Consider the following 23548-nt stretch of genomic DNA (forward strand, 5'->3'; position numbering starts at 1 on the left):
TGACATCTCTTTTAGGAAGCCTTCTTTGAGGGCTTTCCCTCCTACTTATTTGTAGTCTTCATGTCTCTCATTACTATGGATAAGTGGACATTGGATACAAAGATGCTGCTAGAAGTTTCACTAGTAAGGCTGTCTTCTGGTTTAAAGTCCTAAAATTTGTGAAGCATATTAAATAACTAAAATATATAAAGTAGGCTTTATAAGAAGCACATGTAAAACAAGTGAAATGAATTTACCTGAGGGGATAGTAATGGAGGAGGCACTTGAGCACGGAGATGAGGCTGAGATGAACTGAGAGGTTGTGCTGGAGGCTGCTGCATGCCCCGGGGTTGTGCTGCTGTGTTACCAACACCAAACATACTGGGATTGCCATTCTATAAAGAGAAGTTGGAATTCTTTAGCGAGAAACACTCCATTGCTTACCACAGGGAGACACTATGACACTACTGATTTTAACACAAAAGCTCCAGATCAGTGAACTCAGTGGCTAAGTTATTTCATTGAATACACCTAAAATATATACATATAGGCACTCACCTGTCTAACAGAATTCAAGTTTTGCATACCCAGCCCTGCTATGGAGCCAAGGGCTTGGTTAGGTAGTGCACTATTTGAAGGGGGAAGCTTCATGTTTTGATTGGACATAAACTGCATGTTTTGGGACTCGTCTGCTACAATGCCATCCTGATTGGACAGACAGAAAGATGTGCAACACCAGCCAAGCAAGCAAGTAGGAGTGAGAAATCATTGCCAGGAACAGAAGAGAAGTCACATGAAATTCCAGCATCAACAGGAAACAAGTAGAAAACAGAAGACATCAGATTAGTGTTACTTCTAGGGCAAGCAAAAACAAAAATATTTTCTATGGATTAATAGGAAGGCATATATTTAATTTCTATTATAAGCAAATGCATTAAAAGGGACAATGAAGTATGGCTGTTTTCATGGGAATGATAAATCCTGGCATCAGACTTACAGAGTTTTACATGTAATGTTAATATGACAATGTGCCTTAGGTTAGGTCAATTTATTTAAAAAAGAAAAACAATTGCTTACCTTATCAAAGTAAGGACTGCGATCCATGGAAGACTCTTTGGAAATCTGAGGACGAGAACCAGGGCCTTTTCCTACTACTCGATTGTAATCGCCAATATTTAGGCTATGCTTATCAATCTCCATTCGTTTGTCCTGTAACATTCCTAGCAGATGAGGAAGAGGATACTCTGAAGTTTGATTGCAATGGTCAAAATAATGGTTAATTTCACATAAAGCTAGCAGAAATCTAGTTTTCAAACCAAAATAACTTTTGTCTTAAGGAGGACATTAAAAAATTAAGCCTTTTCACTGATCTATGACTTATATGATCTAGCTTGGCTCCAAACTAGAAATGACTTCAAATGTCAACAAGTTCCTGAAGAGGAAGCTGAGGCTTTGAGGAGTAATGTCATTTGCCCAAGGCCACCCAGCTGATGAGTGTCAAGGGTGACTAGAACCTGGGAATTCTGACCTCTAGCTGCAGGATTTTCTACTACAATACTTTCACTGTGAGTCCACATACTTTGCAATTATGTTTTGGAAAGTCTTAACTAGTTTGATTGGAGGACTCCTGAGTTCACTTATCAAGCTCATATTGTCTAATTTAAAAAAGAATTAAAAAAATATTCTTAAAAAGATACAACTGTAAAATGGTCACTATTTCACTATGAAGTTCTGTGTGAGACATAATGCTACTTTCATGGAGCTTACAGTCTAAAAGCAAGAAACACATAAAAATTTTAATGCAGAATAACACACAGGTATACAAAGAAATCACACACACACAAAAGACCAAGGTGAGAGGTCATTATTTATCATGGATATCCAGTTGAGTTTTATGTTTTTAAAGTGCACATGAGTTTGATTTTAGAAGAATGAGAGGAATTAAATAGAAAGAGAAGAGGGAAGATATTGGAATAAAGAGTAAAAGTGAAGGTATAGAGGCAGTAACATGGAAGGCATATTCTAAGGATAGTAGTTATTTTATTGAAGCATAGGGGAAGAGAAAAGTAATGTGAGAAGATTGTATCAGATTATGGAGGGATATGAATATCAGTCAAAGAATATGAATGTAATTCATTAGATAATAGAAAACTAATATAATTCTTGAGCAGGAGTGATATTCTCAGACTCTCATTATACTATGAAGATGACTATAGTATCTCAGAGGCAATGTCAGCAAAACAGGACTTCTGGCATTTTAACTGTCAATGCACAATTGTCACCTCAACCATTACAGTTAGTTCTGCTGCTCTATTTTTTTAACCTCTTATTTATTCTATGTTATAAGAGGGCTCTCTGGGAGGAGGGATACACTGGGAAATGCATGTAATATAAAAACAAATGATATAAGATTAAAAAAAAAGAAATCTGAATGTTATTGACATTTCCCCACTTAAAACATTGACATTTTTTAACATCTGAAAAATCCCTTCTAGGAGAACAGACACAATGCCTTTATATGTTAAAACATTTCTTCACACATGAATACGTGGTTTTTGCAATGTTATAGGAGGTTACAGACAAGAATCATTATGAGAGTGTAGCTAGACTGTATTCTGTACCAGTCATAGGAATGCCCACATTAATGAGATCACAGATATAATTACTAAGTATTCCATATGCCCAGACATTTGGAGGAACATAAATGCATTGTTAATGTATTTTGCTCTCAAAATCCTTAGGTGCTTCATTTGGGAAATGCTACTGTCATGAAGTGGGAACCATGAAAAAGAGTTTGTGAAAGGAGTCAAACAGAGCTGTGCTTTAGGAAATGAACATTTAAGATGGATTTGTAGTTTTAGCATCAACAACTATTTTAATACTGATAGGGAGTAGCAGCATAATAAATAATTTATTAATTGACTGATTTGATATATTGGTTTCAACTCTGAAGAGACTGGGAAGATGGTACTGCTAAGGATAATGAGCAAATTAGGGATAGATGACAAGAAGTTTGGTTATGAACATTTAGGATGTGAGATGCCAGTTAAATATTCACAAGGGGTTTGGAAATGTTGGACTTTAAAGAGAGACTGGTGTTAGAAACTACTTATAAAGAGGTGATGACTTAAGCAAATTGGCTGGCAAATGAACATTCCAATTATCTTGAGGGAAGCATTACTTTCAAACCAGAATCTTTTGATTTCTTTTTAAGAACTTTACAGATATTTCATTAGCTATAAAACTATTTAATTTTTTCCCCCTCTTACCTCCAGATAGGTCCATCTTATTGCTCTGTAGAGTTTCTTCTGGTGATTCTCTCTAAAGTGATAAAAAGTATTAGTAGGTTTCAAGTTAATAAATAAAATCTTAACATTAAGAGTTTTTGCTTTATTTTATTATCATGTCATCTAGCCCATTTTTTCATTCTGCAAAGAAAATAATAGTATTTCTAAGAAAAACAGGAATTTGATTGATCTAGCTTTTGCATTACAGGTTGGAGAGCAACATCAGTTGCTATGAAAATTCTGTAAGATTGGAAAGGCACATTTATTCAACTGTTAAGCACTATGCTAGAGATTTGAGGGAATGTCAAAATTATATAATATTTTACTTATCACCATTTAACAAACTGTTATTAAAAATTCATGCATACCGAAAAACTCAAATTTGAGAATTGCTTAACGAATGGATTTATCCAGGTTTCATCTTGTTTATTTCCACCTTTCATTGTTCCCTATAAAAAGAAAAAGCAGAGTAATATATGAAAAAAAGTGCTTAGTATGTGTGAATATACATTTATAAAACCACTATACTAAGTTCTAGGGATACAAATAGAAAAAAAAAGTGAGGGAGTCCTTTTCTTCAAGGAGCTAACATTCTAGTGGTTCTATTGTTTAAGGAAAACATGGATAAACTAATTTTAAGCTACAACTCTAATTTTAATAACATCTAACATTTACATGGCATATCAAAGTCTATAAAGTGTTTTATGTACATTCTGTTATACAACTCTGTGAGACAGATACCATAGGTATATTACCCCCTTTTAAAAACAAGCAAAAAACCTCACATGTAGGTTTAAGTACCATGCTCATAGCTGTTGTACAAGTAAATGAGGCAGAATTTGAAATCTTTTAAATTCTAAGTCTATATGTTATATACATAAACTCTCTCCTAACACTCATTTTCTGAAATATTAATCTTTCTGCTCTCTCTAAACCTTTTTAGCAGAGTGAAATGTGAAATGTAAAAAACAAGAAAAAAACTTCACCAGTTAATTTAAAATTGATTCCCTCATCCTGGTATAAGAGTGTCACTCTATAAAATGTTTTACATACATTATTTACTGTGATCTTCATAATTCTGTAAGTTAAACAGTACAAGTGTCCTTGTTTTAATAATGAGGTAACTAAAGCTGTTACATGCTTAGAAAAGGGAGGGCTAGGACTTTTACTCAGCTCTTCTGTATCTAACACCAGTATTCATCCCACACATTTAATTTTAATTGTTTGCTGAATAGTAAATAATTTGAAGTAGAATACAAATGAACCAACTGCCTAGAATAACCCACAAGTTTTTTTTTTTTTTTAACTCTTACCTTCCGTCTTGGAGTCAATACTGTGTATTGGCTCCAAGGCAGAAGAGTGGTAAGGGCTAGGCAATGGGGGTCAAGTGACTTGCCCAGGGTCACACAGCTGGGAAGTGTCTGAGGCCAGATTTGAACCTAGGACCTCCAGTCTCTAGGCCTGACTCTCAATCCACTGAGCCACCCAGCTTCCCCCAACCCACAAGTTTTTAAAAAAGAAAATGAATCCTTAATAACAAAATACTAACTATAACTGTTAACATAATGGCCAAATATAATAACTTTTGGATAAATACTTTTGGACTTAAAATTGTATTACCCTGTCCCCCTTGAAATATTCACCTTTGAGGACATTTTCTTTATATATGGTGGCCAGTTTAAAGATGGGTTAACTTCTTGGGATGAATTACTATTCCACATTCCAATTTCTACATCCTCTTCCTCCTCCCAGGCAGTGGGTCGATTTCCAGTCAATGGCATATCATCTCCACACCAACCATCTTGCATAGATTTGGGCCCTATTTGTAAATTTGATTTAGATAGAACAGAAGCAGTTTTCAATGATGGACACTTTTATAACCATGGCTAATACTTTCTAGGAGAAAAGCATACCTAAATTGTGATACAATTTTATATCTAATTTTCAGAGCTTGAATATATCATTTTCTACTATTTTAAAAGTATGACAAATGTAAACTTTTTTTCCATAAGGATTTCTTTGATGCTTCCCTATTTTAAAGGTTATAGAAAAACAGAATATTTTAACTTCAGTGTTGGTATCCACTGATGGTTTGCACATTTATTTGGCTAAATTCCTGATCTGTGAGGTTGCTAGTATAGATAGAATTTCCTTTGTTAACATGACAGTTTGGGACAGTAAATATGATTAAAACTAATTATTTTGGTGTCTTTCTGAACTTAAACAGGCAAGTTCTTACACAATAACCACGTCCATCCTGAAAACAGTTCCTGCTTAGACAGATCTATAAAGGTAGTGTTACAGTGCCAAATAACCTTTGGGAACCTAGGGTTACCTCCATATCACAGTAAGGTTAGAGGAGGACTTCAGTGGACCTTATTTCTGTATCTAGGCCAGACAATTATGAGGTTATTTTCCAAATGGAAATTTGGCTCCATCCCTGCATTAGACTTGAACTTTTGGAATTCTTTAATAATCAATATATTCCAGATACTCCCCTGAAATCTATTTTGGTCTAGAAATGTGTCTCTAAATCTGTGCTATAAGGAGTCAATGCTTTGAATATTAAGAGTTGAGGAAAAATTCATCCTGTGGACACTGGACTTGTCTTTAATAAGTCAGTTGCTACTTTTGTTACTCAGATGTGATCATTACATTATCATGCAAATTATTAATAGTAAAAAATTTAAGAAACAATAATTAACCATGAAGTTATAGATAAGTAGGCTTCAATTTAAATATCTAACCATGTCAAATTTAAAAACCCATCAGTTATCATAAACATTATCAGGAAATTAGATTTCAAATAAACATAGCCCATTTGGGGAGTTTCAAAAAAGTCTTCTTAGAGTTACCATTTTGAACTCTTTAACACTGTTGAAACAGAAGCTATCTGAAACATACCAGGTTTGCTCGAAGTCTGTGGACCAACAGAAGTGGTACCCCATGTGGAGGAGCTAGATGAAGCAGTAATGGGTTCCCCCCAGTTAGTACCAGTGTCCATGGGTTTACCCCATGCTGAAGTTCCATTATCTACAGTTGTGGCTGGAGTAGAAGGTTCTCCCCATGGTTCTCCCCAACCTTAAAAAATTATTAAAGTCATTAGTTCCTTAGAAAAGTTCAACAAAATACTTTGTAGAAATTGATTAGCATATTTAAATTGCTTATTGTCCCCTTTATACCCAATGACATAAACTAAGAATACACTGAATCAACACAAGAAAAAAATATTCGTTTTTTTTTTATGTTAAAGATGTAATACACAGAAAGTTGAAAGATAAGATAAAGAATTGGATTTAAGTGGTTTGTAAAAATTGAATTCTAGATGGTTCTCTTGGAGTGGAAAGGGAGGAATGAAAAGTTAGACAAAGCAATAATAAAAAATATCAATAAACATCATCAAAAATAGAATCTTTAGTAGTATGTAACTATTTCTTATCAAAAATTTATTTCTGGGGCAGCTAATTGGCTCTGTGGATTGAGAGTGAGGCTTAGAGATAATAGGTCCTAGATTCAAATCTCATCTCTGACATTTCCTAGCTGTGTGACCATGGGCAAGTCACTTAATCTCCATTGCCTAGCCCTTACTGCTGCTCTTCTGCCTTGGAGAATACACAGTATTCTAAGATGGAAGGTAAAGGTTTAAAAAAATTCATTTCTTTAAAAGCCTGATGGAGTGATTGATATAGGAAGAAAGCTTACTGAAATCTTATAATATGGAGAATGAAATCAGTAAATAAAAGGTCACAGGTAAATGGAATGATGGTTCACAGCTCCTCTGGAGACAAAAAGAAGTTACCACAGGCTCTTTAATATAGTGTCACTAGGAAACAAAAATAGATTTTTGTGTAATGCTATGTCTTCTCAGATTGCAGTGCTCCTGATAAGCATCTGCAAGACCACAATGAAAGTAAGTGTGACTTATGCATTAATACTTGATTGGAAGATGGGGAAGCAGATAAATCTGAAAAGGAATTCAAGAAGACTATTCAAAATAAAATCACAAAAATTGAAACTAATTTTACTTGAACAAGAAATAACTTGGTTATTTATGGGAGAATCATTTCTGAATCAGCCATCAGTATTGTCCGATCATAGCCTAGGGCTTCTAGAAGCTCTTCTAGAAGCTTGAGATGCTTCTGTTGCAGATTATATTTGGCTAACTACAATAAGCAGAGGATTCCAGAGCCTCCAAAATTAAGATATATAATCTGTCAAGGGTTTGGACTAACTAGTTACACATGAAAAACTAAGTTCATAAAATGCCTATTTTGCAAAATGGCTTTTTCTCGATCTTTATCCTTCTTGACCTCTGCATTGATATGATCACTCTCTTCTTGATACCGGATACATATGCAGAGGGATTGTCAACCCACAGATCAAAACTATTAGTACATATCTTGTGTAAATACTAAGGATGGGCAATGAATTAATCTTAGAATTGAACAACAGAAGGATGGGGGTAGGGCTAGATTGACTTTTAGAAGCTGTACAGGACCTTTAGTGACCCTATGTTTTAGAGTGCTGGTTCTAGAGTCAAAAAGATCTGAGTTCAAACTCTGCCTCAGACACCTTTTAGCTGTATGTAAGACAGTTGCAAAATGGCGATAACATAGCACTTTCCTCCCAGGGATGCTGTGAGAATTGAATGAAATCATATTTGTGAGGTGCTTTGCAAACCTTATAGTATTTTATAAATGTGAGTTATTGCCAATATTATTACCTCTTGAAACAAAAGCCAATTTTAAAAAGAATATTGTTATACTATAACTTTAAGTCAAGGAAAACTCCCAGTTCCCAAACAAGTTGAGAAGCACCTGAAAGACAACAAAAGGAGCACATAGTAGATGCAGTAAATATCACCACATTACCTGAGATTTTTTTTTTTGGCTCGGGATGGAGGGGGTAGAACATGTAAAGAATATTATATTATAAGGATGATAATGAAGTTTATCTCCTATTTCTTGGCAGGACAAATATGATGGAATAGAGATGCAGAATGAGATATAGATTTTGAGATATGGTCATTGTGAATTTGTTTGTCATGCCATTTTGTACTACTGACACTTCTCTTGCTACTGATTATTTCTATCATGTGCTTCCTCTGCTCTTATTAATGAGCCACAATAATAATAATAATGATTTAACATCTATATAGCACTTACTTTGTGCCAGGTACTACACTAAATGCTTAAAAATACCATCTCATTTAACAATATAGAAATGTGTTTTGCATGATAATACATATATAATCCAGATCAAATTACCTGCTAGCACCAGTAGGGGAAAGGGAAGGGAGGAAGAAAAGTTGGATCATATAATTTAGGGAAACTTGTGTGGGAATTTGTTATTATATATAATTAGGAAAAAAAATTAAGTTAGCCTAAGCCTGAGAGGATCCATTAACATGCAAAACAACTCATACTATCTCATTTGATCCTCACAATCATCCTGGGAGGTCTTTTTATCCCAATTTTACAGCTAAGGATATTGAGGCAAACAGGTTAAGTGCAGCCAGCTTGGTCAAATCACATCTGGAATACTGGTTTCAGTTCTAAGTATAACATTTTGTTAAGGATATTGATAATTTGTAGAGCATGAAGAAAGAACACACAAGAAATAGAGCCTTGAGACAATGCCATATGAGAAATGGCTCAGACAGGTAAACACCAGCTGTTAAAAAAGCCCTCTATAGCTCTCACCTTCCCTGGGATCATGTGGGCAAATATTTTGATATTAAATTTCTACCTTGGAATTCCAACTGGACTAGAGTTTAAAAAAAAAAAGTCTTTTATATTGCAAGGTAAAGGAACAACTTCAGCAAATATCTGAAAAAAACTTATTTCATAATTTTGCTTTTTAAAAATATTACTCTGTAAAACTAGAACTTACCAGAACAACTACCGCTTTCCTTGTTTGACATGGCACTTGAAGATGGTAGCGGCTGATGTACCTGTGCTTGCTGGTCTGAACGGCTGCCACCATTTGGGACATTTTTATTCCACATATTCACATTTTTGTAGTTATATTTGCTTGGATCTCCCCAAGCTGAAGTTCCATCATCAATTTCCATTTTGCGGCGTATTGATTCTGGGGATGGCTCCTCCCATCCAGTAGGTTCTTCTTCTTTTGTGGAAGCTGGTATTGGTCCACCTAGCCAACCTGTACCAGGTGGTTTATTTGTGGAAGGTGGTGCTCCCCAAGATCCACCAATATCTTGTTTGTTCCAGTCTGGGGAGTTGATTGGCTTTGAAGAATCCCCCCAACCTGATGGCTGATTAGATTTTGGAGGTTCTCCCCATCCTTGGGTTTGACTAGATTTTGAAGGTTCATCCCAGCTAGATGAATTATTTGGATTCATATTGTTATTTCCCCAGGTAAAAGAATTTGATTTACCAGGCTCATTCCAACCAGATACTGACCTGTCACTGTCACTACCTCCAGAGCTAGATTTCTTAGTCTCACCCCAATGGTTGCTTCTGGAAGTTTCTCCCCAGTTGTCATTGGCAGAAACTGACCAGCCTTGGTTTGATTTTTGTCCATCTCCCCACCCTTGTTTAATTTTTTGTGCATCATTCCATGTAGACTTTTCCTCTTTGCCATTTCCCCACAACTGATTGCTCTTGACCATTACTGTAGCAGCAGAATCATCTTCCCATCCCCCTTGGCTGCTTGAGCCTTTAGAATCTCCCCACCTTGTAGCAGGCTTTGGATCTCCCCATCCAGATACAGATGAGGTATCATTACTATTAGTCTTATCAACACAACCCCCTGAGTTAGAAGTTTGTGTCAAAGAGCGTCCCCAGGCCTCTGTCCCATTGTCAGTCTTTCTTTCACCTCTAGGTGATGTTTCAGTATCCCAGGCAGTATTCTGTTTGATTGGAGTCTCTCCCCAACCTTTGTTGGAGAGAACACGTGGATCTAAGTCAGATCTGTTTACTATGCTTTGGAGTAATGCATGCTGGTCAACTTTTCTTCTCTCTCTACTCTGCCCTTCCCCAACCACTCTTTCCTCACGGCATCCAGTGCTTTCTGTACTACCTTCACTTTCCCCAGTACCTGTTGTTTTGGCCCAAATGGTGTTCTGCTCATTTGTTTGAGATGGAGCAGAACTCTGATCATCTTCCTCAGTAGGTTTCCATCCATTTGTAAACTTCCTACTATTTCCATTTATACTTTCATTGGAATGCTGATTGCTAGGCAGCTTATTCCATTCCCCATTGGATACATTAGTGCCAGTGTTTTGTGCAGGGCTTCCCCATCCTCTTCGATTTCCTCCAGAATTCACACCATTTCCACTTCCCCATGGTACATTCTGGGAATTCACCATCTCCGACTCCCATAAACTTCCTCCTTTATTCCCATTCATTTGAAAGTTAGTGCCAACAGACCCATTTATGCCAGACTGCATTAGAGTTGCATTCACAGTGTCACCATTTGCTTGGTCATTAGGGCCTGAACATTTCTCTCCGGAATAATTAGAACCATAGGCACTCCATGTAGTACCATAAGAGCCACTGTTTTTGGACTCACCATTGCTAAGATGGGAAATGGAAGTGCCATTTGTAACCGAAGAGGCCTGTATCTGAGAATGATTCCTTGTGCTCACACGCCAGGCCCCATGTCCTGTATTATTAGGCAGTTCATCCATTTGCACTGAACCAACAGCGTTTGGTAAACTAGAGGTCATAAAGTTAGTAGTGTTATTTGGTCCATTCATTTCAGTGTTAAGGTTCTGAGGTTGTCCACTGAATGAAACCTTCCTTGTACCATTTACTTCAGATTCACAATTTTCCTGAAGGCTTCCCCAGGAATCATGGGTGGAACCACCCATTTTAGAGTTAATACTCTGATTGTTAGGCATCTGGCCTATGGTACTGCACTGAATATTTGTGCCAGAATTACCACTCCCTACAGGCCCTTTTAGGGCATGTCCATTGTTCTCTAATACAGGCCAGGCACCATGGTTGCTATTTGAATTCAAAGTGCTTGGATTTAACCCTCCATTTGATGAAGAACTTACGGTGCCCCAAGCATTCATTCTATTGTTGCTACTTTCAGATTTGCTGTCAGGAGCATCCACAGAAACTTGACATGTGCTTATTATGGTTCCATGGGATAGACTCCATGGTCCATTATTACTTCCATTGCCCACATTATTGCTGTTGCTACCCACCACAAATTTGTTTTGAGAACTGTGTCCAATGCCATTTCGAATTCCATCATTTTCACCACTTGTACTCCCTGAAGCCATTATCAAAAGGTTCTTCTCTGACCCAGAGCTAGAGGCAGAGTCAGTGTCCATACATTCTGAAGTCAACTCTGGGTCACTGTCAGTGATAGAAGGCCATGCTTCTTTGTCAGAGCCTTCTATAATAACTTTGTCCCAGTTTGTGCTGGAGTCACTATTAGAAGACACTGGTCCCCAGTGAGAATTTTCATAATGGGATCCTAGATTACTATGGTTCAAATCTAGAAGAAAGAAAAAGCAAACAATTATGAAATATTTGAAGTTTTAAAAGACAACTTATTCTACATAAACCTGGGTCCTCTGTTCTATTAGGCAAATGAGTAGTACCTGGTAATGTATTGCCATCTGGCAGCAGTAAAATGTGAGAAACTGGTAGAAGATAAAACCAACCACCTTTCATTCTCTTCTTTTTTATTAAGACTGGCTTTGCAGTTGAAAGAAAATTTGGTTCCATACACCTGGAATCTTATTTCTACACATCTCTTCTTTTTAACATCATCCTATTCATCCTTTTAAGTCTCAGATCAAATGTTATTTTTCTTTCAAGAGGATTATTTTCTTCTAATAGTGACTCTAGAACTCCTACTAAGGTCAACCTACTCTCTCAAAAGGAGAACTTTTAAGCAAAAACTAAATGACAATTGGTTGGGTTGTCTTTTTAAAGGGATTTTTTTATTTAGATATAGATACTAGATTGAACCAGACACTAGATTGTCCTTTCAAAATCAGGCTCTGTGACATCATTGTTCATCTGATTCCTTTAAGTTGTAAAGATCTCGAGCTCAGTTCCCATCTGTAAAACAGGGACAACAAAATCTGTAATACTTCCTATCTAAAAAGCTGTTATAAGTTCAAAAGAGACAATAATAGAAATGTAAAGTGCTTTGAATACTTTAAAGTATGACATAAATGTCAGCTATTATTTTCTAACTACTGTGAATTCATGTTATTCTCACTAAGCACCTAAAGCAGCAGTAGTAGAAAGGGCACTGGTCTTAAGATCTCAGGAGGGGCCAGCTAGGTAGCTCAGCAGACTTAGTGACAAAACTAGAGATGGGAGATCTTGAGTTTAAATCTGATCCCAGATTCTTCCTAGCTGTGTGTGGCTGTGGGCAAATCACTTAACCCCCACCGTCTAGCTCTTACCATTTTTCTGCCTCGGAACTAATACACAGTATTCATTCTAAGCCAGAAAGTATGGACTAAAAAAAAATCTCAGGAGAGACTTAGGTTCAAATATTAATTATAATATTTATTAGCTGTGACTCTAGACAAGTGAACTGACCTTGGAGACTCAATCTGCTCATATGTAAAATGGGGATATTATTTATGTTACCTACATTACATGGCTGATATAATGAAAAACCATTTGTAAAACTCAAAGCTCTACAGAAATGAATTGCTATTAGTACCATATGTCAGTAACTATATTTTGATTAGCTATTAAATGAATAATTTACTAGTATTAATAAAATATATAAGTGCTCACTGATAAATCATCAAAATCAGCAGCAGTCTCCCAAACTATCTTCCTCTTACTGAAGTTTTCTTTTTAGATTCTGATGCCAGAAAAAACAATCTATACACATCACTGTCCAGCTTAAGAACCAAAATAGGCTTCTCATTGCTTATTATCTATTTCAACCCTTCATAATGTGGCTCCATTATATCAGTTTAGTATCATCTGTAATCCTAAGCCAATATACTATTCTAGATAAGTGGGTTTCTTTATTTCTTTCAAAAATCAAAACTTGACATAGCTTCCATAACTTGCTTATGTTGTTTTCCACTCCAGTAATGCATCCTACCCTTAATTCATATTCTAACAAAACTATCAAGGTCATGCTTCCTGAAGAATTCTTTGAAAATTCTAGCCCACAATACTTTTTCCTTTATTAACTCCTTTTTGTACTTATCAGTATATATTAACACAGTTATACACTTTTTTGTTTTCAATCTATATTTTACAATATACTAATAATATACACACACACACTCACACTTCATGAAATATTTTAATATCGTGTCTTCTTTATCCTCTCACCTCTCATTAGACTGTGAGTAGGAAAATCTCATGCTTCTTTTGTACCCCATAGCCCACAGTGCTAGGAATGCCGCAAATCAAAATCAACTGTTGGTTGCTTGATTCATAGGACCATGGTTTGAGTTCAGAAGGATAGAGTGGTTTTATGGGGAGACATTTTTTTTTATAAGTGGAGAATCTATAGAAGTTGAGTTCTAGTTTTGGGGAATGTATATTTAAGTAAAAGTTATATGCATGACCAATAAGACTCTATGATTGCAACTTCTAGTCATTTGCTAGGACCCTATATCAAAATCCCTTACTCCCTAGAACAGAATTTCTAGGGGTCAAATTTTGCCCCAAATCTTAATTGACCTCATTAAAACCAAGTTGTAAGAAGATACTGAGACAATTTAGAATGCAACATCTAATTAAGGGAAGCTTAAGGAACAAGCCTAAATAGTGTGCTGGCCAGAATAGCCAAGAATGATGGGAAACTCTGGGACTCTCCATCTTCAATTGCCTCTCTACTCCAATTCCTCTACACTGCAACTGTGGAGATAATCTTATGCAGAAAAGAAAGCATTTCCTATGATAACCACTTTTTCTTGGCAAGGTAGTGGCAAGAAGATTTTAAGAGGGGCAGAGAACAGCAAGTTCTTCAGAATAAATAGATTTAGTTTCATTCAACAGTGACAATTAGATTTACCTACAAAGCAGTCTTCCATTCCTATTAGCTTGGAGCTACCAAAATTGCAGTGTCTATGTGAGAATTCAGGAATAAATGGGCCTAAATAGGAAGATATGAAGTTATCTCTTGCCTGAGGAAGAATTTCTCTCTGAATCACTACTCCCTTTTATCCTAAAGTGGCATTTCTACTCGGTTACTCTTAGAAGATGAAAAAAAAATCCAATATAAATTTATCTATGATATTCTAATATCATAAACATACTGTTTTCCATGAAAGCTAAAAATATTGGAAAGTAACTTTAGTGTTGTATTAAATTTAAGTTCTTTTAATCACAAAATCTAAAGTCTTCCCTGGTAACACTCTTAATATTTGCTTTATTATACATCTAAAACGGACATCAAGAATAGGGTTAAGTAATTAACCCAAAATTCATATAATGACTAAATAACAAAAATATAACTTGCTATTAATGATGATAGAAATAACCATATAATGTTAAACAGTAACAAAGGTTAAAGTTTTACCTACACAAGAGTGAAAAAAAAAAACTTTATGAATCTTAAAATAAGAAATGTTTACTGGTGGAGTTGTGAATTAATTTAGTCATTCTGGAAGGAAATTTGGAATTATGCCAAAGGGCTTTAAAAGACTGCCTGGTCTTTGATCCAGCAATACCAGTGCTGAGTTTGTACACCGAAGAGATAATAGGGAAAAACATATGTACAATAATATTCATAGCCACACTCTTTGTGATGGCAAAAAATTGGAAAATGAGAGGATATCCCTTGATCAGGGAATGGTTAAACAAAATGTGGTATATGATGGTGATGGAATACTATTGGGCTGCAAGGATTGATGATCTGGAGGCTTTCCATATGAACTGGGAGAACCTCAATTAGCTGATGCAGAGTGAAAAGAAGAACATTGTACATAGAAAGTAAAACATTGTAGAATAATCCAATGTAATGGACTTTGCTACTAGTAGCAATGCAACTAGCCAGGACACTCCTGAAGGACTTATGTAAAAGAATGTTATCCACATTGAGAGAAAGAACAATGGGAGTAGAAATGCAAAAGCAAAACATATGACATAACTTATCACATGTATATATGGGCACGTGATTTGGGGTTTAGGCTAGCAAAAACGAATAATGTGGAAATAGGTATCAAGTGACAACATTTGTACAACCCAGTGGAATTGCTTGTCAGCCCTGGGAGGGAAAGAAAAGAATCATGTAAACATGGGAAAATATTTAAAAATAAAGTGGGAAAAAAAAAGCATCGGAAGAAATTGAACAATTATCTCAAATAAAAGAAGCATGTGTGGAAAAAAAAAGAAATGCTATTTACAATACAGGCATACTTCTAGAACCATTACTCTTGCTAGTATTTTAAGATGAATAATCATCATTATAATGTAAGAAAGTTTTCATATTCAATTTTGCAATTTGTGAATTTCAAATAACAACTTTGTAAAATACATAGCATCACTCAAGTTAAAAAAGTTACACTTCATTGATGAATATGGTACAGATGATAAACCTGTCTCAAAGCCAGAAAAAACTGAGTTCAATTCTACCTCTGTTATTTACTGGCAGTTACCTTAAGTAAATTCACTTAACTGCTTAGTGCTGGTAAGTGCTGTAGGGAAGGTGCTGCTCTGAATTGGTAGATACTTGATTGAGAATTCTCCAGATCAATTTAAGATTACCTGTTGAATTTCCACTCCTATCAATTTCATTTGGGGAAAAAAACCCATCTTCTTCCTTTACCTACAGATCAAAATCTCCCTTGTGATCAATACCAAGTAAAAAGAAACGACCATGACCACATGTCAACTTGGTCCTATTGTGGGGCACACAGTTTGTACCTTACTTGTCTTTCATTCCCTGTTCTCAGTGACCTTTGTCAATTTTTCAGTTACTCATAGTTGGATTACCAGTCAGTGATCTTTTGATTTACATCGTTATAGTCATTTTGCATATTGTTCTACTGATTTTCCTTATTTTACTGAGTCAGATCTAATAAAACTTCCAGTGGTTCTATGAATTTTCTCATATTCATCATTTTTTACTGTAAAGTAATATTTTTACATTCATAAACCATTGGTTCCCCCCTCCCCTAGCTTTTCTCCAAGATATACATAACATTTATTTTCAACTCGTTTCCATCTCATCACAAAAAGGCTATGAATATTTTGGTAAATATGTTTTTTTCAGTCTCTGACTTCTTTAGGTCATAAGTCCTTTGACTGAAAGGTCTTTTGTTTTGATCCAAATTGACTTGAGATGATTCAACAAATTCATGGAGTTACTCAAGTATATGCCTAGCTTCCCAAATTCCTCCATGTGACTTCCCTTTTTGGGGATATCTTGCCAATTTGCATTATTTGAAATGAAACTAAAGAGCTGTTTTAACTTGTACTTCTTTTTCTTTAGTAACATGGAATACTTTCTGTCCTTTGGAAGAACTATGAGAAGACATGTTCTCTTCACATTCCTTTAGAGAAGTTTGAGGGGTGGGGAGGTACACTGACATTATGTGTAGTAAAATCAACCTATTTTGATATGTCATTTAGTTTTGTAGAATTTCCCCCCCTTACCTTTTTTCCCTTTTATTATACTTTCTTATTAAGGGTCAGGGGAAACAATAGAAAGGGAAATATAAGTACTAAAGTAGCGCCAAATAATTTTGATGGCTATAGTTTTATAATACAGTTTTGGGGAAGGCTGGAAACTCTATTTCAGCAGATAGTCACTATGTATTTGTGCCACCCCAACACCCCCACTAGCACAATGACTGGCACATAGTTGATGCTTAAAAGATGCTAACTGATTGAGGACTGATAATGCTTTGTCTCCTCCCTCCTCCAATATGTTTTCTCATTTTCCTCAGAATTGTAGACTTCCTTCCTTCAGCTTTCCAATGAATTTTTATATTTTACCTGGTTCTACAATATATCCTCAGGTAATATTTTTAAAAATACACTATATTTTTATCATGAACTTACGTCATTGAAAATATTTTTGTGTAAGAAAGTACCAAAAAAAGGTATGAAATGATAAACCTACACCATAGTTTGTTTTTAAAAAACTGTATCCAATTTAACAAGGTATCAATAACATTGACTTTGTTGCCCATGTCCCATTCTGAATTTCCTTTTTGTGTATTTTTAAAAACATGTTTCTTTGACACTTTTCTTTTTGGTATCACTATTATTGGCTCGAAAGGCTTTCTTTGTAACGAAGAAGCATAATAAAAGAAAAATGAATTTGTCTTATATTGGTTCTCTAAGCATGTATGTCTTCTCTTAACCCTTTTGCCAAAGAGTGGGAAGTATGTTTTTCATCATTAGTAGTATGTGGGGTGGTTGGACACTGCATTTTCCAGCATTCCCTAGGTGATATTTAATCTTTAAATAAACTTAGGCAGTACTGTCCTTTCTCTCATATTGGCATGGTCCAACCAAGAGAAATTAGTATTTCTCCATGTATTATTATTGCAATAATATATTACTGATGAAAACAAAGGGAATTATTTTGAATTTATTTGAATCTTGTAGGTGGGTTGAAAGTTCAATTCAGATACTTTGTAAATTCTGTATTTTAAATGAAATTTTGTTAAACCTAAATTTTTACTATATATTTTTGTTTATCGATTTTTATATCCTGTTACCTTACTGAAGTTATGGATCATCTTGATTAATTTCTTATTTTTTGGGGGGGGATTTTAAATATACCATCATGTAATCTGCAAATAAGGATAATTTCCAAAATCTACTTTAATAATATTTATTTTAGTATTGGTTGCTTATCTTATAGCTAATATTTCTAAAACTGTCAATAGTGGGGAGAGAGGGCACCTTTACTTTGACACTATTTATACTGAAAGTACTCCTAGTATTTCTTGGTTGCAAACAATATAATTTGGCTTTTGCTACACCTTTGTTTATAATTTTGGGAGGAGTTAGACCTTTGATTTAACTGGTTTAGGAAGACACTGATGAAGAAACTTCATTTACTTAATTTTAAACAGTATCTCTAGGGTCCTCTAAGTAAATTTATCATATCATCTACCAATACAAATAATTGGGCCCTCATTCCAGCAAGGCAATCCTTTTACTCCCTTCAATCATTTGCCTTACTGACCACAGTGGCTTTTCCACTAATCTCTTCTTAAGCCTTCCACAGTGCTCTCCCTCCCTATCAAATTCTAAAGGCATTCTCGGAGAGTTCCCTCTTTTACCTTTCCCATATTATACCCCTCTGACTTTATTCTTTACTGTCTACTCCTTTACTCTAGTCTTTGATAAAGAAGTGGCCCGTCTCCATGTCAAAACATTTATCTCTACATGTATCCATAACGCCATTTCCTCCCCTTTCCTATAAATTAGCCCATTCTGTCTCTAATCTTTATTCTCTGTTCTCTCTTTCTTTAATTGGCTTTCTTGCTATTTACAAATATGTTCCTCTCTCCTCCTTTCCTAAAACAACCACAACAACAACCCCCACCCCACCCCATCTTAAAACCAAGGCAAAAGAATGTAAGGGTTAGGCAAAGGGAGTTAAGTGACTTGCCCAGGGTCACACACCTAGGAAGTGTGTGAGGCCAGATTTGAACCTTTGGACTCTAAATCTGGCTCTCTATCCACTTTACTAAATAGCTGTTCCATCCTACTACTATTTTTTAAACTACACAATTTGGCTTCTAACCTCTTCATTCAATTGAAACTACATTCTCCAAATTTAGTAATAATTTCTTAATTACCAAACCTAATGATCTTTACTCAGTCTTTGACCTCTGCACCGAGACATTGTTGACTACTGTCTCCTAAATACTTTTTTCTCTCTAGTTATTTGACACTGTTTTCCCTTAATTTTCCTACCTATAGTAGACAGTTTTAAACAGTTATGAATAATGTTGACCCTGGAGTCAGAATACAATTCAAAGTTCAAATCTTGGCCAATATTTATTCCTTTTGTGAACTTGGATATAAAGTCCCTCAATTTTCCTGGGCCTCAGTTTCCTCAAATATTAGAATGAAGGGACTTAAAAATTAGATTATCCTGAACCCTTATTCTTCTCTTACTGCCTACTCTTTTATTCCTTTTTCCCTCAGCCCAATACCTTTCTCCCAATTGTCTCATAATAAAGCTACCTATCCCTTCCACTGTCACCTCTCCTCCTTTGAGGTTCACTCAATCTGTACAACCAAATCAAAATTCTGGAGTCTGTTGTCTACCAATCTGAGTTCAGAACATGGTTCAGTTCTCCTAACTAAATTCTACTCTCATATTAGGCTTCAACATTCACATTGAAACCCCCCAATTCCCTAATCTGCTAGTTACTCAACTTACTCTTTTCTCATGATCTATTTCTTCACCCTACCTCAGTCACAGAGATATCATAGTCTTGATTTTGTCAATACTCACAAATGTACTATCTTCCATATTCATGAACTCTGAAATTCCTTTATCTAATCACAATCTGTTATCATTCCATCTCTCTGCCAAATCCTATTCCTTGTCCTAACTATAACCTCCTATATTTTTTATCCACTATGTTCTTTTCCAGGCCATAACTCCTGCAGAAGAGATACTTGCTTCCATTTCCTATCTTGCCCCCTTAGTGAACCAATTCAACATTAAATTGTCATCTTCTCTTGAGTCCCTTATACCTTTATCTTATAGCTGAACTTGCTCTGCCAAACCTCTTCCTTGAATTATTACATTTCATTCCCTCCTACTCATATGCTACTGAAGATCCATTACAAATCTATGCTATATAATCTAAACTAGGACCTCACTGCAAAAAGGCAATCTCCTTATACCTCCATAATTAATTCATCGCAGGGGATGTTCCAAATGTTTTAATGCCTCCTCAAATTTTCCATCTCTCCCATCCCTACACCCTTTCGGCCCAGAATCTTCCTTCATATTTCACTGAAAAAAAATGTGGCTATTCCCTTAGAGTTCCCTCTTCTCCCCTCCTATTTATCTTCTATCACATAGATATCTTCTGCCATTATCTCCTCCTTTATCACTGTCTCACATGAAGAGAGGGCCCTGTCAAGGCAAATACCCCAGTGTTAAAAAAAAAAAATCCCCTCTTCCATTTTGCCTTCTTCAGAAGACTCCTTTTATCATCTCCACTGGGTATCCTATGTCTTTCTTCCTTTTTATGGCTAAACTCCTTGAGAAGGTCATCTGCAACTGATGCCTCTACTTCTTTTCCTCTTATTCTCTTCTTGAATCTCTGCAGTCTGGAATCCAACTTCATTATTCAACTGAACTTGCTCTCTAAAGTAGTTAATGAATTCCTTCATTGCCAAAATGAATGGTATCTTTTCAATCCTCATCCTTTCTGACCTCTCTGCTGCCTCTGACATAGCTAATTACTCTCTTCTTTTTAACTCTCTGTTCCCTAGGTTTACATGACAATGCTCTCTTGACTCTCTTCCTATCTACTTCTGGCTATTCTTATTAGTTTTCTTTACTGGTTGTTCATTTATGCCATACCTACTATGGGTATCCCACAGAGTTGTGTGCTGTGTCTTCTTTTCTCTTTCTATACTATTTCCTTATAGAAACTTCCATGGTTTCAATGATCACTTCTCTGCTGGTGATAACCCAAATGACCCTAATCTCACTGCTAACTTGTATTTCCAATTGCCTTAAGACATCTTGAACAGGATGATTCACAGATATCCTACACGCAACATTTCCAAAACTGAACTCATTATCTCCCCCCCACCCCCAAGCCATCACCTCTTCCTAATTTCTACCTACTGTCCAGGGTAAAACCACCATCTCAAATACACATCTGTCATCCTCAATTTCTCCACATCCAGTCTTATGCTCAGCTCTATTGACATCTCTTAAAAAGTTTTCTTTGTTTTCTCTAACACTACCACCACCTGTATTACCTCATGCTTGGACTATTGTAGCAGTCTTATTGGTCTCCATGCCTCAAGTCTATTCCCATTCTAGTTAATCCTCCATTTAGATATCAAACTGATCTCTTAAGTACAAGTCTGGTAATGTCACATCCCTTACTCAATAAATTCAAGTGGTTCCTATTATCTTCAGGATCAAAGGTAAAAGAGCCCTTCTAACTAGCTAGTTTTCTTATACTTTATTCACCCCCCTGCCCTGGCCTTATGACACCAGAATCTTTGCTTCTACTTGCACAAAATCCTCAAGATTCCATGCATTTTCAATGAGTATCCCCTATGCTTGGAATTTTCTTACTTCCTGGCTTCCTTCAAGCCCTAGCTAAAATTCCACCCTACCCAATACTACTGCTTTTCCTTTGTGGATTATTTCCAATTCATTTAGTATATATTTATGCAGATACATAATTATTTATATGTTGCCCCTCCATTAGACTGTGAGTTCTTTGAGAACAAAGTGCATCTTAGTTAAGGATCAATTATGGTCTGACTAAAAAGCATGCCTTTAAAATGTTTCCCCTTCTGCTTTGTCCAAGGAATTTCCACTTGATTAAAAATTGCAGCCTGAAACTACTCATTCAAAATAGTTATCAAGCTATTAACGGTCTTATACTTGTCTGAAAATCAAAATGTTATGGAAATTTAAGCTATGAAATAGGATTACACAGCATTATCTTCTGATATAGGATACAGAACTACTTTAATAATTTATATATAAAAGTAGATTCATTTAACAATACCAGTCTATAGTTAGACTATTAATTTAGGTACTCAAGAGTGCTAAATTTTTATTTTTCTAGTTTAACAATCAGAAATGAGGCAGATATGAAAATAAAGTCTGTACTTTTAAATATATGTAAAAGAGACATGTAATGCACAACAAATATGAGATTTTAAAGAGTCATATGCATCACCTGACTGGTTAGGGGAGTGGCTGACCAAATCCCGAATGGGAGGCATGCCTATGAAAAAGCAAGAAATTACAGAATTATTACTAAATTGAAGTTGGGCTTTTTTGTTTATTTTTGGTAAAGGAGCTAGCTCTCTGCATAATTCTTTTAAATGAATTATTAACTATATACAGAAGGTTAATTTTTCCCAAAATAAATTTCCTGATAATTTTTTACCTGGGTATTTTATGCAATACAACAGTAAATGATTCTAGATCGCCAAATTATACTAAAATTTATATTGTTTATATTTTTAAAATAAACTCATCTTGGAACATATTTCAAGGAATATTAACTCATCATACTCTTGGGCATGTCACAACCTGTTAGGAATTTTACTTTTTCATCCTTATTACAAAGATGTTAACAACACATAATTATTTGCTATAAAATGCCATGGTTCTATTTGTAAAGAAAGCCTTGGGGATAAATTTTATTCAATGCATTTCTATATACATAATTCCATAATGAAATAGTAGCATAAGCTAATTTTCTTTTAGTTACAAATTTGTAACAACCATAGAACTGTTTTGTGTTTCATTATTTGTGGGTATATTCCTTATGAACTGTAGGGCCAAAGAATAAAATTAAATTAGGGGTCCTCCGTTTTAGAGACAGTTTATCAATGATGCTACAAAATAAAATATCATACAGACTAAGGGCATAGGTTTATTATAACATGTAAGAAAAAAAACCCAAACCGAACGTACATCACAAAGATTTTATATGAGGCTTATGAAGCTTTTTCAACAGTGTAGTTGGTACCGAGCTATTTTGGATCTTAGTATTTAAATGCCTTGATTCTCATTCTGGATTAGCACTACCTAGCTGAGTTGCCATGTCAGTCACATTATCCTATATTAAAGGACATTTAATTCAACTACTTTTCTCAATCTCTAAAATAGGATAGGAGGTTGTTGTTGGAAGAAATGACTTTTAATAGCCCTTCTAGCTTCAAAAATCTTATTTTAATGACTACAACATTAAAAAATAACTTCAAAGGAATCAAGGGGCTTTTATTTTATTGATTTTGAATGAACTCAAGGAATAAAATGGAGAAAACATGGGCTAAAATGTGAAATTACTACTGTGTAGGAGGCAGTTTATGCATGGGACATCTCGCTTATATAAACCCTATTTAGAGGATTCAAAGTAAACAATGGAAGTTATAGTTGTGTCTCTGATAAAGCTGCTGTAAACCATTTAAAGATATCATCATTGAATTTACTGACAAAAATAACCTACTGGAAAAAGGAAATGGGTATTGGGATTTTATACCTAATTTATTGTGGTTTGTTAAAAAATGATAAAAGATCGGTATAGGGAAACTGGCAGATATAAATTACTCAAACATTTTTTTTAAATGCTTTGATAAAACTTCCCACCAAGAGTTATTTTTTAAAAATGAAAGCAA

At 35.3% G+C, this 23548-nt stretch overlaps 1 protein-coding gene across 25 annotated transcripts in view; it reads right to left on the reverse strand.

Moving 5' to 3' along the window:
- TNRC6A (trinucleotide repeat containing adaptor 6A) overlaps nucleotides 1–23548 on the reverse strand; it is a 303084-nt gene that overhangs the window by 28902 nt on the left and 250634 nt on the right. For 11 of the 25 annotated variants that reach the window (XM_056805834.1, XM_056805837.1, XM_056805838.1 and 8 more), the window contains 9 exons: nucleotides 22099–22146; nucleotides 9159–11738; nucleotides 6171–6347; nucleotides 4910–5085; nucleotides 3635–3715; nucleotides 3249–3300; nucleotides 1057–1199; nucleotides 538–684; nucleotides 237–374 (listed from right to left, as the gene is read on the reverse strand). In XM_056805834.1, the coding sequence (XP_056661812.1) occupies nucleotides 237–374; nucleotides 538–684; nucleotides 1057–1199; nucleotides 3249–3300; nucleotides 3635–3715; nucleotides 4910–5085; nucleotides 6171–6347; nucleotides 9159–11738; nucleotides 22099–22146 (3542 nt within the window). The remainder of the gene's footprint in view (nucleotides 1–236; nucleotides 375–537; nucleotides 685–1056; nucleotides 1200–3248; nucleotides 3301–3634; nucleotides 3716–4909; nucleotides 5086–6170; nucleotides 6348–9158; nucleotides 11739–22098; nucleotides 22147–23548) is intronic. The other 14 variants (XM_056805836.1, XM_056805853.1, XM_056805835.1 and 11 more) reach the window with 3 other exon arrangements.

The sequence above is a fragment of the Monodelphis domestica genome, chromosome 7 (assembly GCF_027887165.1).
Source record: "Monodelphis domestica isolate mMonDom1 chromosome 7, mMonDom1.pri, whole genome shotgun sequence".
NCBI classification, from domain to species: Eukaryota; Metazoa; Chordata; class Mammalia; order Didelphimorphia; family Didelphidae; genus Monodelphis; species Monodelphis domestica.